A 14574-nucleotide genomic window follows, 5' to 3' on the forward strand; every position below is an offset into this window, starting at 1 on the left:
GTTTTCCCCAGACCCTCATCCCCGTTTTCCCCAGACTCTCTTCCTGCCCTCTCCCCCCCATTCCTGCATCCTCTGGCAGGTACCCAGCCCCTGCCAGGTGCAGCCCCTGCTTTTTGGCTTCCCTTTCCCCCTCCTACACCTGGCACTGCCCTGTCCTCACCTTCCTCTCCCCTTTCCTAACTGTGACCCTGCCCTGCTCCCTCCTCTGCTCACCATCCCCTCTCTAAACCCTTCACAGAACCTTTCCCTGCCCCTGGTGGGGGTCCTGCAGCCCCTTTCCCTGGAAGGGGGATCAGCCTTTCCTCCTCTGCCAGCTGAACTCCTTCCTGGAGCTACTGGGCCGTGTGGGGCTGGGCACTGGGATGTTGGTTGTGCTGGGTGAGGTGTTGTCTGGCATCTTTCTGTTATCCCAGTGGATGTATGAGCTGGGGGATGAAGGGGAGAGGTAGGATTCCAGTTGGAGGGCTGAGCTGGAAGCTCTGGGCTATCCGAGTTTCCCTGACAGTCCCCTTGTGCTGAGTCTGTCAGGGCTCAGATCCCACTTCTCCTCACTCTCTCCATGTTCCATGTCCATCTGTCCTGGGGACCTCCTGGCAACTCCTTCAGCTGGAGCAAAACCTTCTTTTAGCAAGGTGTTTGCTGCTAACCAGCTCATTCCCTCTTGGTTTTCCAGGTTTCTTAAAAAAAACCCCAAACACATAAATGTACCTATCTCCATGTATTTTAATTTGATCCGTGACCTCTTGGGAAGTCAAGGTAAAGAGGGCAGGGAAATAAGTTGTGAGGATAAAGAAGCTGCATGAGTTGTGTCCTGACTGGTGTTTGGATGGGTGAAATAATTTGTAGATGCTGAAGGGAAGGGTCTTGGGCATGTTCCTTGGGGATGAGCCGTGTATCTGCAGGGCTCGTGGTGTGCAGAGTGCTGCTTATTCCCAGTGACCTTGAGAAACTTGGGCACATCCACACAGTTAGGAATTGGATTGCTTGTGTAAAGCTGCTGATTTCAGGGGTCCTGCTGATTTGTGGAGTTTCTTGGGGTGGATGGAGCTTTTCCAAAGGGTGCTGGTGCCCAGGCTGGGGCTCTGACCCCCTCCTCTGCAGGGCAGGTCTGTGTCAGGATGTCGCTGTGGGGATGAGGGAGGTGGGGGCTGTTCAGGTGCTTCCATGACAGGGAAATACAATCCAGCAAAGGGGCAGTTCCCCAAATCCGACCTGCGTTGGGATAACTTGGTATTAAATCAATGGAATTATTTGTGTTATCACTGTCAAGGTTTTGTTTCCAGACTTTGAGCGAGTGTTTTGGGAAAATTGGAATCCCGTTACTCCCCTTCCTCCCCATGCCCTGGAGCACCCTCTGGAAGTTGTACTTTCCCAGGAGCTTAAGGGGCTTTTAAACTGCTGTCAGTGTAAACACAGCCTGCCAGGTTTGGAGCCCACAGCCTGCAGAAATCTGTGGCTTGTTAATTTTTGACTGCGAATTTAAAGGCCAAGTGTTGCGAAAGTGCTTTTTGTGCCTTTGGAGTTTTAGTGTTGCAGGAGCAGGAGAGTCCAGGAGGGAACTGCAGGTGGGCTGGTGCTCTCTGTGCTCCAGGTGGAGTTTAAGAAGAGGCTGTTGCCATGGATGAGGCGACAGCTGTAACTAGATCCCAAGTTTTTAGTCCTGTCTGCGGCGTCCCCGGGGCAGGTTTGGAGCACTGAGGGATGAGGGAAGGTTGTCCTTGCTTGGAATTGAAGTGGGATGGAGAAACTCGCTCCAGTGCCATCTAATAAATGACCCAACAAGGTCACAATCACAGGATCATGGAATGGTTTGAGTTGGAAGGGACCTTAAAGATCATCCTGTTCCAATGGCAGGGACACCTTCCACTGTCCAGCTCCAAGCCCTGTCCAGCCTGGCCTTGGGCACTTCCAGGGATGGGAAGGGATGGGATCATCTCTAATGTGTAGCCAAAGTGAAGCTGCTTGTGGAGTCATCCCTGGTAGCACTAGTGCAGACTCATCCTACACTGTCCTTGTCTCTGGGACTTAATCCTCTCATTCCACCACGATCTGGTTGTGCAGGGTTAGTGAAAAGCCAGAGGAGTGCAAGGATGGGATAGAACAGAATTTGCACAGTGGCTTTGCCAGAAGAGGAACATCCTTTACTGATTTCCATGCCTTTGGTGGTGACAAAGACTCTCTGAAGGGGCTTCGTGTTTGGAAGCCTTTATGTGGCTAAGAAATTGGGAGACAGGGTTTATTTTTGTCTAATTATTTATTATATATATTTTTCAGGGGGCCTACAAATCTTGGGGAATTCTGTGTTTTATTCCAGGGTCAGTTTGTAACTGGAGAGAGGATTTGCCTGTACAGTGGTGGGGTCAATAGTCTTTAGTGTTAACAGCACTTAATATTTGTTTAATTAAGTTATTATGTATTTAGTTAGTTAATAGTCAAGAATGAGGTAACTGTTATATTCATGGTGAATGTGAGTCTGGGATTGTGACCAGTTGTGGCTAATGCTTAAAATCTGACCCAGAATCAGAATTTGGGACTTTTTAATTCTTTATCTGTGATCCTACGATAATTTAAAGGTTGCCTAAGCCTTTGTAGCTGTGGAATACCTGTTGAGCAACAAAAAAAAAATAGCAATATGAAAGCAAGAGAGGCTCTTGGAGTCTTCTTGGCCAAGCATAGACACGTGTTCTGGGAGACCTTTGAGCATTTTACAACACCCAGTTGCCAAACCAAGCCCTTTCTAGGAAAGAGAGACACCTCAGGCTCCTGCATTCCTGTTTGACTGTGGGTTTTTTCCTCAGCCTGTCACCCAAAGGGCTGATTTCACTGATAATTTTCCTGACCTGTATCTTTTAAGGAATAAAGCTGTGTTGATCTCCTGAGACCTGAGGAACAACGTTCTGCTGGGGACACCTCTGAGTGACAGTGACCTGTCCAGAGAGTTGGGAAGCTCCACAACACATCTTTAATCCTAAAAACACTCCTAGAAATAGCCAACTCCTGTGTATTGTGTCCCCTGGCCAGTGTGGGTGTCAGAGTTCCAGAAGGGAGAAAATGCTGGGACAAAGGAGACTGTTGAAAATCAAGGCAATTTGAGTCTCTCTTATATGGGCTGGCAGGTTTTGGGGGGTTTGAATCTTCCTTCTCTCCGTTCATACAGTGGATTTATAGTGTATTAATGGTTTTGCATTGATTTATTTAGCTCTAAACTGGCTTCTTGGGGTGGGTTATTTCAGTCTGTATAGGGGAGATCTGGATCTTTCCGTGGACGTGCATTTTTCCACGTGTGTCCTTGAGGTTGTTTGGTGCTGTTTGAATGAAAAGGAGCTGATTGGAAATTAGCCATAATTGGACACAGAAAATGTGACAGGTTTTTTTGTAGGGCTCTTAAGAGAGCAGTGGGGTTTTTTGTCCTTTGGGAGGTGAGAGCCTGCCTGGCCCTGGCATGGTGTGGGTCCTTTTGGGGTCCTAAGCTCAAAATTAAACTGCTCTCAAAGAGGGAGACAAGAAATCTGCCTGTCAGGGAAGAAGAGGAAAAACCTGGGTGCTGCTTGGAGAGAGGAGACTGTAGACAGAATCTGGGAATGTTGTAGGGAAGCACTTGGAAGAGTGGAAAGCTGCAGACAAGACTGAGGCCCTGAAATCTGCTGGAATATTGTCCCTCCTGTCTCTTGAGGATAATGGATCATTTGTTTCCATGGAAAAAGTTGTTTAGCTGCCATCAGTGACTGGTCACAGGTTCCTGTGGAGAAGGGCTGGGTGAGGGTGGGTGGCTGGTGTGGTTAAAATTCCCTGTGAGGAGGAGAAGGAGTGGAGCACTGGGATATAAATCTTAGAGGTAAGAAGATCTTGGGTTTTGTCCAGTGAGCAGCAGCCCCTCACCTGAGGGGTGAATTGCTGAGGTGTCACAGAACGATGGTCTCTGCCCTGTTGCAGCTCTGGATGGAGAAACTTGCTGTATCCTGGAGGATTTGTTTAAGGAGGCCAATCCATGGGGATCCAGCCCGGGAGAAAAGCAGGTGGAGGCTTGCTAGCTGGAAAAGGCGTCTGGAGAAGCTGGAGGAGAGGGATGGCAGATACCATTGATCCTGCACGTGTGGTGTGTCCAAACCTGGAGCTGCTTTTTGAGGCAGCAGTGCTCCCTCTCCCTGCAGAGCTCAGCACACGGGGCTGTCTGGAAACCCCATCCTCTGGGATGTCTCCAGCAATGGGGCTTATTTAGCCCAGCTGGCAGCTTTGTGTGGATCTGGCCTTGGAGTAGTGAGGGGTCTGTCCTGGCTCCCTGTGTTTCACAGAGTCATTGAGGTTACCTCTTGCTGGGGTAATCGGGTGTTCAGTTGACCAACCATCACCTGATGGTTGGCTGTTGTGATTTCTAGGAATGTTTGTACCCTTTTGGTTGTCCTAATTTGGTTTTGCTGATAGTTAAATGTAATAAAAAAGAGAGAAGAGGTGGCCAAAACCATCGATACTGTGTTTATTCACAATATGAGTCTTGTTGATTGTAGAGCTTGGGAAACGTGACATTGGACATGAGTGGACATGGAATGGTGGGAGGGGAAGCTGTGGGACAGGGGAAACTGTGGGACAGGATGCTGCCCAGGGTCTTTGCTGGCATAGAAACATGGATTTTCTAGACTTGTTTAGTCCTGGAATTCTGCTCATTGTGAATTCCTCCACAGACTGGGGATGGCCTCAAGTCGGGCTTTGTTCCTTCCTGGAGTTTTTTCAGGAGCCTCTATACCCAACTTTTCAGTTCTTACCCACTGCTGTGTTTGGAAAATAAAGCTTGACATTGTCTGAATGGCCTAATATGGTGTGTGCCTGCCTGTGTCCCCTCCCTGTGCTGTCCTGCAGGTAACTGAATGCCCCCAGCGTGGATCTTGGCTCGGTTGGAATGCTTGGATGCACAGCAGCTCTTCCCATAGCTTCTTTTCGTCTGCCCCATTACAAGAAGATGGCAAAAGCCAACATTACCAGAGACATCATCCACAGACAGATCAAGGTACGTGTTGGGTGGAGGGAGGTGGAGAATCAGCATTTGTGCTGGATTGGGAAATACTTGTGGTGGTGCCTTTACTTGGAAAAGGTCTCTTGTTGATAAGCTCCATGAGAAGCCTAAGAGAACAAACACATAGGACCTATCACTGTCCTTAATGAGGAGCTGGGGTGAAGTGTGGCATGGCAGGAATACAGTTCCTCTCCCTGTGCTAGTTTGCCATCAGCAGGTCTGTTCCTTTTGAGGGAAATACATCTGCTTGTGTTTGGGCACCACAAAGGCCCCTTAGCCAGCTTCTCTCTCTCCTCTCTGTGTTCTCCCCGTGTGATCTTGCCATCAGAGGTATTTCTGACTGTAGTAGAGCTAATGATCTCTGTCACAGCCTCTCTCTGTCTCCTCTTCTTTAGAGAGTGGTGTGTTGCTTCCTTTGTGTAGGGGAAAAAGCTGCTGCAGTGGTTGGATCAGTCATCTGATGGCTGCATTTGTGGAATATCAACGTGAAAGGACTGGCTGCAGCAGACACAATAGGCAATTATTGCTTGGACTCAGAGGCCTGAAATCATTTGCAGCCCTGCTGGTAATCAGCATTCAGGAAAGGGGTCTGTGAGTAGCCAGAATAAGGAATTGGAAGTGCTCTCTTTGCAGTTTGGTACCAAACTTTGTGTTACGAGCTTGTAATTTAATCCATGTGCAAAGATTTGTTTTGCTGCCCTAACAAGGAGAGGCTGGTTCTGTGGTTAGAGCCTTAGCCTGGGACTGTCTCATGCTGTCTGCTCTGTCAGACTTCGATCTGTGACCTTGGAAAGGTTGCTAAGTCTGACAATTCCTTGTAGGGAAAGGAAAATCCTACTCCACAGCCCTCACAAAGCCACTGAAGCTGCAGCAGCACAGGAATTACACCTGCAGCACCTTGCACTGGGCCCAGCAGGGCCTTAGGAATGCTCTCCACAAAAATACATCAGGGGGTTTGAAGTTTGTCATGGAAGCTCCTACAAAAAGCCTGGTTTGTTTTCCCTCCAACGCTTTCATGTCTGTCTCCATTTTGTTTTCAAATAGCTTTTGGAGTGTGTGGAGTTCATTACTGAACGTTGGGCTGGGAAGGGAATTCAGCAGTTCTGTGTCTGCTCTGGGACTGCTGACATGTTCCAAACCCCATCAGTGTGATTTTTTTTTTTTTGAGCCCCATCAGTGTGATTTTTGTTTTGAGCCCCATCAGTGTGATTTTTTGTTTTTGAGCCCCATCAGTATGATTTTTTTTGAGCCCCATCAGTGTGATTTTTTTTTTGAGCCCCATCAGTGTGATTTTTTTTTTTTTGAGCCCCATCAGTGTGATTTTTTTTTTTTTGAGCCCCATCAGTGTGATTTTTTTTTTTGAGCCCCATCAGTGTGATTTTTTTTTTTAGCCCCATCAGTGTAATTTTGACATTGTTGTTCCCATCCCTAAATGCTGATAGTGAAGGAGTAAGTTACAATTTTTGACATTGGTGTTCCCATCTTTAAATGCTGATTAAAAAGGCTTGAGTTGAGCGTGGTATGGGATGGGACCAAGGCTGGGTGAGGTCCTAGGAAGGAACCTCCTTGGCTGTTCCACCCAAAATGTGACTTGCATTCCCTTGCCTTCATCCCTGCCTCTGCAGTTGGCCTTTTTTCATCGAAGCCATCTGCTGATGCATCTGTGAGCCCTGTGAGATCACAGGGGAAACAACTGTCCTGCTTTTCTTCACCTTCATTTGTACTGACGCAGTTCAGTGGCAGCTGTTCCTCTAGAACAGCCTGTGCTGTGGTGCTGCAGCTCCAAGGTCCTGCTCCATGGCTGAGGAAATAACCATCCCAAAGGAAGCTGTCCAGTCACATTCCCTGGGACTTTGCCCGTGCTGGTGCCTCAGGACAGGCTCTGTAATGGCAGAGTTCTCCTGAGCAGCTCTGGTCCAGAACTGCTGTCCTCAGGATTGAGTTCCTGCTGAAGTCATCACCAGGGGATAATAACAGGCATTCCCAAGCTCTTCCATGTCTTCTGTTTCAGGCCCAAAGTAGGCAACTTGCTCTGCCTTAGTGGGGGCCTGGTCTTGGCTCCCCAGCTGAGCCGGGCGCTGAGCTGAACATCGTTTTAAACCAAATCAGGGGCAAAAATTATGCCTGAAGATGTTCAAATGATGGCTTAGAAGGCTGGAGAGGGAATTGTCAAAAAGGCATGGAGTGATAGGACAAGGGGGAATGGTCTCAGCTGAAAGAGGCCAGGGTTAGATGGGATATTGGGAAGAAATTCTTCCCTTTGAGGGTGGGGAGGCCCTGGCACAGGTTGCCCAGAGAAGCTGTGGCTGTCCCATCCCTGGAAGTGTTCAAGGCCAGGTTGGACGGGGCTTGGAGCAACCTGGGCTAGTGGAAGGTGTCCCTGCCCATGAAGAGGGTGGAACTGCATCATCTTTAAGGTCCCTTCCATGCCAAACCATTCAGTGATCCTCTGATTCTGTGCCTCCTTACTTAGAGCACAACTCCCTCATGCTATGGGCACCCCAACGCCCAGCAAAGCACCTGCCTGATTTTTAAACTTTTAAAAATCTTCTCTTAAAAGGGGAAATAGGAAATGTTTTGTTTGCTGTAGTCAGTGTGGTGCTTGTTTGCCCCGTGCAGGAGAGGGGAGCGCTGGGCTTCGAGCGGCACTACCACGTCACTGACCCCTTCATCCGCCGCCTGGGCCTGGAGGCAGAACTGCAGGTGAGTGGGCAGTGCCCAAAGAGCAAACCAGCTGCTTCCTCACTGCAGGAGGGGTATGAAATTCTCTCTTTTGTGGGGTAGATGCTGATTTCTTATCCCCCAAGCTGCGCTAGAGCCAGGGATAGCTCAGTGAGAGTTTGTGTGAGCTTTCCGCACTTACCCGATGCACCTGCAGGAGAGCCAGTTGTCAACTCTTCAACACACTCAGCTCTAATGCTTAATGTGTTCCCTAAAGAACAGGTTGTTTTGCGCTCTGACACAGCTTATTGTGTAATATCTTAATATTATCTTGGTTTGGGGGAGGAAAGGGTCCTTTTGCCCCCCTTTTCAGTCGCATCTCCCAAATCAAACGCTTTCAGTGCTCCCCCACTTCTCGCTACAGCTGTTGGTTAATTTGGATGAAGATGGATGATGGAGTCACCCAGCAGCAAGGTGCTTCTAACAGAGCTATCAAAAGTGCCTTTTCCCTGTGTTCCCAGAGAACCTGCACACGTAATTTGTCAGCCTCGCCAAGGGCTTTGGAAGCAAAGTCACCTTTCCCTGCGTACAGCAGGATTTCAGCTGTAGCCTCCGAGACTAAAACTGCCATTTTATTCAACACTACCTTTTTTTTTTTTATTATTTGTTTCACTTTGCCTTTTTTACCCCGACTGCTATAGCGTACCTTTCTTTTCTGGAGGTGCTTATTTGCCATGTGGGTGGGTTTTTTTGGTTTTTTGGGTTTTTTTACAGGGTTGGAATAAAAACATAAAAAAACCTGCTTGTATTGGAACAAGTTGTTATTTGTGGGGAGCTCGCTGTGTCCTTGCCTTAGAACAACTCTGCTTGATAAATCTGAAGTTTGTGTAATACCATCTTCCTTTTTTTTTTTTTAATTCCCTCAGGGTCACTCTGGGTGTGTCAACTGTCTAGAGTGGAATGAGAAAGGAGAGTAAGTATGTGGCTTGGTTTGGGAGCAACAAACCCATAACCCCAGGTTCTCCTAAGAGTAGGATGTAGGTCATCTTATCACAAGCAGCTGCTTCCCATTTCTAGTAAAGTGGAGCTCAAGCTCAAAGTTTTAGCTGTAGTAGAGCTCACGCTTCAAAAAGAAGCTTTATTTTGTTAAATATATCTGGATATTATTAGAAGTGCCCCTTTAGTCAGTTCAGAAGGGAAATGGTCAGACTAAGAAGTGGAGATTGAAGGCTGCTTCTCTTCTCTTAAGTGGTATTATGGATTATAATGGATCTTTAGGATTTGCCCAGCTGGTGGTGACATTTCCCAACCCCCTTCACCATGCTGTTAAAAGCTGCTGCAGGGGGACAAATATCTAAGGGAAGGAGGTAGAGAATTTACCCCTCTGCAATTTTAGAGAGAAACTAAAGGGCATGTCCATTAACCAAGTGGAATAAAGACTTTCTGCCTGAGAAATGAGTGGATGGAAGGAAGAGCGTGTATTTCTGGACACGCCTCTTAGAACATCCAAGGTCTGCTGCTCAGAATGATTTACCAGAGAAAATTTCATGTGCTTGAAAGAGATTTGGCTACAAGGAAATAAGTTTAAAACAGCTGAGAGTTGCAGATGTCCAGTTCTTTTGGGCTCAGATGCAGAGGGATGTGCGAGGTCAACAGCACCTTGCAGTGACTTTATACTTTTAAAGCGGTTTGTGGTTCACTCCATGAGCCCTGGGACTGCTTGGGCACATCCAGAGCCTGGGAATAAATGCCTTGGCTTGGCTTCAGGGATGATGGGGAGCACTTAACACAGCCAGGATAATAAGGAAAATGGAGGCCCTGCATTTTGTTGTTGACCAAATACCTCTGTTTTCCCCTGTGCCATCGGAATCCGTTCAATGAGCCGAACCAACGAAAACCACTCACTTTATTTTCCATGGAGCTGCTGTTTGGCTGGTTTAGCTCCTTGACCTGGCTGAATGGATGAGTGCATGGGGAACACAGAGCTGAGGAAAGAGAGAGGAAATGGGCCGCTTAGGGCTGAATTAACTTAATGGATGTCTGTGGTCAAACCGCTCTGTGAAATTGGTCACGGCTTAGAACAGAACAATACTTGGTGCATATTTCCCTTCTCTTTCATTCAGCTTGTTGGCCTCTGGCTCTGATGACCAGCACACCATTGTCTGGGATCCTCTGCACCACAAGAAACTCCTTTCTATGCACACAGGACATACTGCGAACATCTTTTCTGTCAAGGTATGTGGTTAGAAGGAATGAACAGCCAACAAAATTGGTAGCTAAGCAGCAAGAGAATAAATCCTTGCTGGGAAACGTTTTCCTGCAAGCAGTTTGCCTCCCAAATAATTTAATATTTCTAATGATACAAAAAAAATGAATTAAATCCAGTACTGCACTTAGTTTATGCAGATCCCAGGCTTATTCTCTCTGTGAGTTCAAAGGAAATGGTTGTAGCAAATTGGGATTTGTGACGAAGAGGCAAACTGAAATGTGTGTGTCCTGCTGTAGCTGGTGACTCCTGGGTGTGCACGCTGACATGTGTGTAATGTAGGTAATGACATGGGTTATCCCATGTTCCTGAAGCAGTTCCTGCTCCTGCCCAGTGATGTCCACGTGAGCAGCCTCAGCCTGAAGGTCAGATCTCTCTCCCGCAGTTCTTGCCGCATTCGGGGGATCGGATCCTCATCACGGGAGCTGCGGATTCCAAGGTGCACGTCCATGACTTGACTGTCAAGGAGACAGTCCACATGTTCGGAGACCACACCAACAGAGTGAAGCGGATTGCCACGGCTCCCATGTGGCCAAACACCTTCTGGAGTGCAGCAGAAGACGGGTTGATCAGGTACAGAATTCCAGCTGGTTTGGTTTTAGGATCCCTCGCAGTACGTGCTGTGCAGGCATCTGGAGGGAGGCTGTCTCTGTACTACAGAGCTTAAGCTCATCTCTCCCTTTCTTAAAACTGGAAAAATTTATCTCATAAAATCTGATAAATACCCTCCTCATCTCCTCCATTTTGCTCCCCTGAAGAGGGAGGCCAGGAAAGGAACAGCCATGTCAGAGGCAAGGGAGATATAAGACTGCATAACATTTCCCTCCAGAGTCATTGAGACTCTGAAATGAGTATTTTTACTATGAGGCTCTGTTTCACTTTTCCTATGAGCTACTGTTTGTGAGGTCATGACTTGGAGTTTAATTTGGAACTTGAATAAATCTGTGCACGTTATAGAGCTGGTTTTAATGATTATCCTGATACTGAGGCCTAGTGTGTATTGAACTGAGATGCTTCCAGTAACCTGTGGCACAAATTACTGTTGTTAACATGTCCTTGGTGTCATCTCATCATGGATAATGAAGTGTAGGTCACTGCTGAGCAGTGTCAGTGTGCTGCTTTGAGTGGTCTTCAGTTTGGTCACCAAGGAAAACTTAACAAAAGGTTCTTCCCCCAGAGGCTGGTTGGGCACTGCCCAGGCTCCCCAGGGCAGTGGGCACAGCCCCAAGGCTGCCAGAGCTCCAGGAGCATTTGGACAACGCTCTCAGGGACAGGGTGGGATTGTTGGGGTGTCCTGTGCAGGGCCAGGAGTTGGACTGGATGATCCTTGTGGGTCCCTCCCAACTCAGGGTGTTCCATGATTCTCTGTCACTGCTTCTGCTCTCCATGACACGAGTGCCTGATTCCCTCCCTTTGCAGACAGTACGACCTGCGAGAGAACAGCAAACGCTCCGAGGTCCTGATAGACCTGACTGAGTACTGTGGGCAGCTGGTGGAGGCCAAATGCCTGACAGTGAACCCCCAGGACAACAACTACCTGGCAGTGGGGGCCAGCGGGCCCTTCGTGCGGCTCTACGACATCCGCATGATCCACAACCACAGGTAACAGCACCTGGCTTCGCTGGGCACGTGTGAGCTACAGAAATCTGGTCAAGGTCTAGGGGGAAGGGGGACTTGCAGGGATCCATCATCTGTGAAGTTTTACTTTTTTTTTTTTTCTATCACCCAAAGCCTTTTTGATTTCTGAATACACTGGGGTGATGTGAGGCTGGTGACCCATAGCTGAGTGGGCCTTGTCCTCGTGGGTGAACATAAAGTGTTAGCTTGGATCAGGCTTCCAGCAGTTGAATGCTATGATTATAATAAGGCTGTTCTGGCTAGAAAAAGCATGAAGCAGAGCCCTTCAGCTGGAGTACACACGTTCTGTGACCGACAGAAGCCCCTCCCGGACGGCGCGGCGCAGTACTACGTGGCAGGTATGGACACCTGTACTGGGGAGGCACTGGGAGAGACTGGTGGGACTTTAATGCCTGAAGAAGCGGAGTTGTACTCCTCACACAAGGAACCACTGCTTGGAGGAGTTGTTCCATGGGATATTCCCTGGAATTGCAGTTTATTTCACTTCTGTGCTGTGGATTCTTGCTCAGTTCCCTGATCTGGCAGTGCTGTGGGGTGGTGAGCTGGCCTTGCTGCTTCTTGTCCAGCATAAATGTCTTTTTGTCACTTTTATTGGAAAGTCAGGAATTGGATAACCTGGGCTCTATATGCTTTCCTGGAACTGGTCCCAGCAAAGCTGCTGTTCAAAATCTTTTTGGCACAGGAGAGAAATGACTTGTCCTCATCCTGCAGATGAAGAATCAGTGATGCAGTGTCTGAGCAATCTATATGACATTCTTCTCCAGTGCTTGTTATTTACTATCCTTTTCCCCAAAATGTTCGGGTTTTTTCCAATATCTCAGACCAGCACGTTCAGCAGACCAGTTCTGACAGTCCTGCTTCTGATGAGTCCCACTGGAGGATTCCTCAGGTCCCCTGAATTGGTCATGCAACACATCTGCTGTCTGAGCAACAGAACCTGTGTGTGAGCTGAATATTTAGGAGCTTTGGTTTGGTTGTGCTGAGGGCTTTATTAAGGAAACCTGATTAGAGGGTTGAAGATGGAGGTATTTGCAGATGGCACAAATTGCAGAAGCCAAATCCTGGTGAATCCCTAAAACTGAGATTTGCTGGGTTCTGCAGGCATTTACAATCCTCATCTTCATGTGGAGATGGCCTTGCAGAATTAAAATCATTGAATGGTTTGGGTTGGAAGGGACTTTAAAGCCCATTTCATTCCACCTCTTGCTATGGGCAAGGACATCTTCCACTAGAGTGGTTGCTCAGAGCCTGGGACTCTTCCAGGGATGGGGCATTGATACTTAGAAGCTGTGAAAAAGCCCCCTGTGTGTTTTGGTGGCTGATGGAAGGATCCAATAAACAGCAGGAAATGGGTGCTCCATGGCTTTGCCCTTGTAAAAGGGAGCAGCTGGGGTAGGACAAAGGCAGCACTTACTGGTTAAGCCAATAATTACAAACTTCTCCTCTCCACAGGGCACCTTCCAGTGAAGCTTCCAGACTACAACAACAGGCTGAGGGTTCTGGTGGCCACATACGTCACCTTCAGTCCTGATGGCACTGAGCTCTTGGTCAACATGGGAGGGGAGCAGGTAAGGAGACAGCTGAAGTTTGGCAGAAAGCTTCAGATGCAGTTGTTGAGTCACTGCACATTGTTGTGTGCTCTTGAAAACAGGTACAGCAACTTCTCTGTGGGTAATCTGATTGATTTTAAACTGCTTTCTGATTAATTCAGACTAAGCGCTTGGGATTAGGGATTTATTTGTTATGCTGTCACTGATCAAACTTGAACCACATTCTGTTCTGGTTTTCCAATTCACAGTTCACTCTCTGGAAGAGGAAAAAAAAACTAAACAAGTTCTGGAACTGACCTTTGCTGACCTAGAAAAGATTTCATAACTCATTCTTGAAGCATCAAACTGCTTCTGTAATAGGGCATAGTGACTAAAGGACTTGGAGAAGTAAAGGCCTTCACCTGGAATATTGATTGCTTTAATTTTAAGCTCTGGGTGATATTCATGGATCTTCTGTAAAGCCTATCAATGAAATGAGAAAATCCTCCTGACAGCATTAGTCAGCATGGATTAAGCAGGAACTTTGCTAGTGGGCAGGTTGCACTGTGGTTGTCCCCTGCAGGTCTTTCTCACCTATGCTCTCGTTCTCTTCAAGAGAAGGTGCTGAGAAGGTGAAGTGTAGGGCTGATCTGGGCTGTCCATTCCTGTCCCAATACAACTGTAAAATAGAATTTCACAGGGCTGCCTTTGGAGTTTCTCGGGAAATCTTACAGAAATCTTGAATCTCAATATATCCTTCTCAGTTTCTCAGGTTTCATCTTGAAGAGATTCTTCTCTCAGTTCAGTGTACCACCTCTTTTCTGTCAATAAATGTTTGGCTCCTTCATGATCACTGTGTTAATTAAAGTATCTTACTGGAGTTGAAGCTTTCTGAGCAGGTTGGTCAGTGGTCAGGCCATCTTTTAAGTTCTGTAGGTATGGGGAGGGCTGTCTTAGCTCTGGGATAAGACCAGGCTGCTGTTTCTCAGCATTATTCCTTCTGAACCCAGTGCTGGAATGGAGCACACCACTAGTACTGCTGCCATCCCAATCTATAAACAAGATTCCCAGTCAGAAAATTGGAAACAGCAAACACAAACACGAAACCGTACACCCATCTGGCCCTGTTTTATTTTGGTGACTTGAGCATCTATATTTTGCTGATTTTTTTTTCTCCTTTTTCTTTTTTTTTTTTTTTTGGTCTCATTCTCTCTTTTTCCTTTCCTTAGGTCTATTTGTTTGATCTGACATACAAACAGCGACCGTACACTTTCCTCCTCCCGAAGAAGTGCCACACTTCAGGGGGTAAGTGTGATGCTGTCACTAAAGGGAGTGGAAGGCAGAGTGAAGTCAGGGTGCAGCAGGAAAGTGAAGCTGTTGCTGGGCTGTTTCTGCAGTGCAGTTCATACCCTGAGTTCTAAAACCCTTCTGCAGAGGGCCAAAACGAGTGTCTGGAGGGGAGAAGTGACCTA

The 14574-nt window shown here is 47.5% G+C and overlaps 1 protein-coding gene across 1 annotated transcript in view; it reads left to right on the plus strand.

Moving 5' to 3' along the window:
- Positions 1-14574, plus strand: part of WDTC1 (WD and tetratricopeptide repeats 1) — a 26529-nt gene that overhangs the window by 861 nt on the left and 11094 nt on the right. The window contains exons 2-10 of the mRNA XM_017831110.1: positions 4855-5002; positions 7628-7711; positions 8596-8642; positions 9793-9904; positions 10321-10508; positions 11355-11537; positions 11817-11911; positions 13026-13141; positions 14332-14451. Coding sequence (XP_017686599.1) covers positions 4895-5002; positions 7628-7711; positions 8596-8642; positions 9793-9904; positions 10321-10508; positions 11355-11537; positions 11817-11911; positions 13026-13141; positions 14332-14451 — 1053 coding nt within the window. The 5' untranslated portion in view covers positions 4855-4894. The remainder of the gene's footprint in view (positions 1-4854; positions 5003-7627; positions 7712-8595; positions 8643-9792; positions 9905-10320; positions 10509-11354; positions 11538-11816; positions 11912-13025; positions 13142-14331; positions 14452-14574) is intronic.

The sequence above is a fragment of the Lepidothrix coronata genome, unplaced genomic scaffold (genome assembly GCF_001604755.1).
Source record: "Lepidothrix coronata isolate B3197 unplaced genomic scaffold, Lepidothrix_coronata-1.0 Scaffold187, whole genome shotgun sequence".
NCBI classification, from domain to species: Eukaryota; Metazoa; Chordata; class Aves; order Passeriformes; family Pipridae; genus Lepidothrix; species Lepidothrix coronata.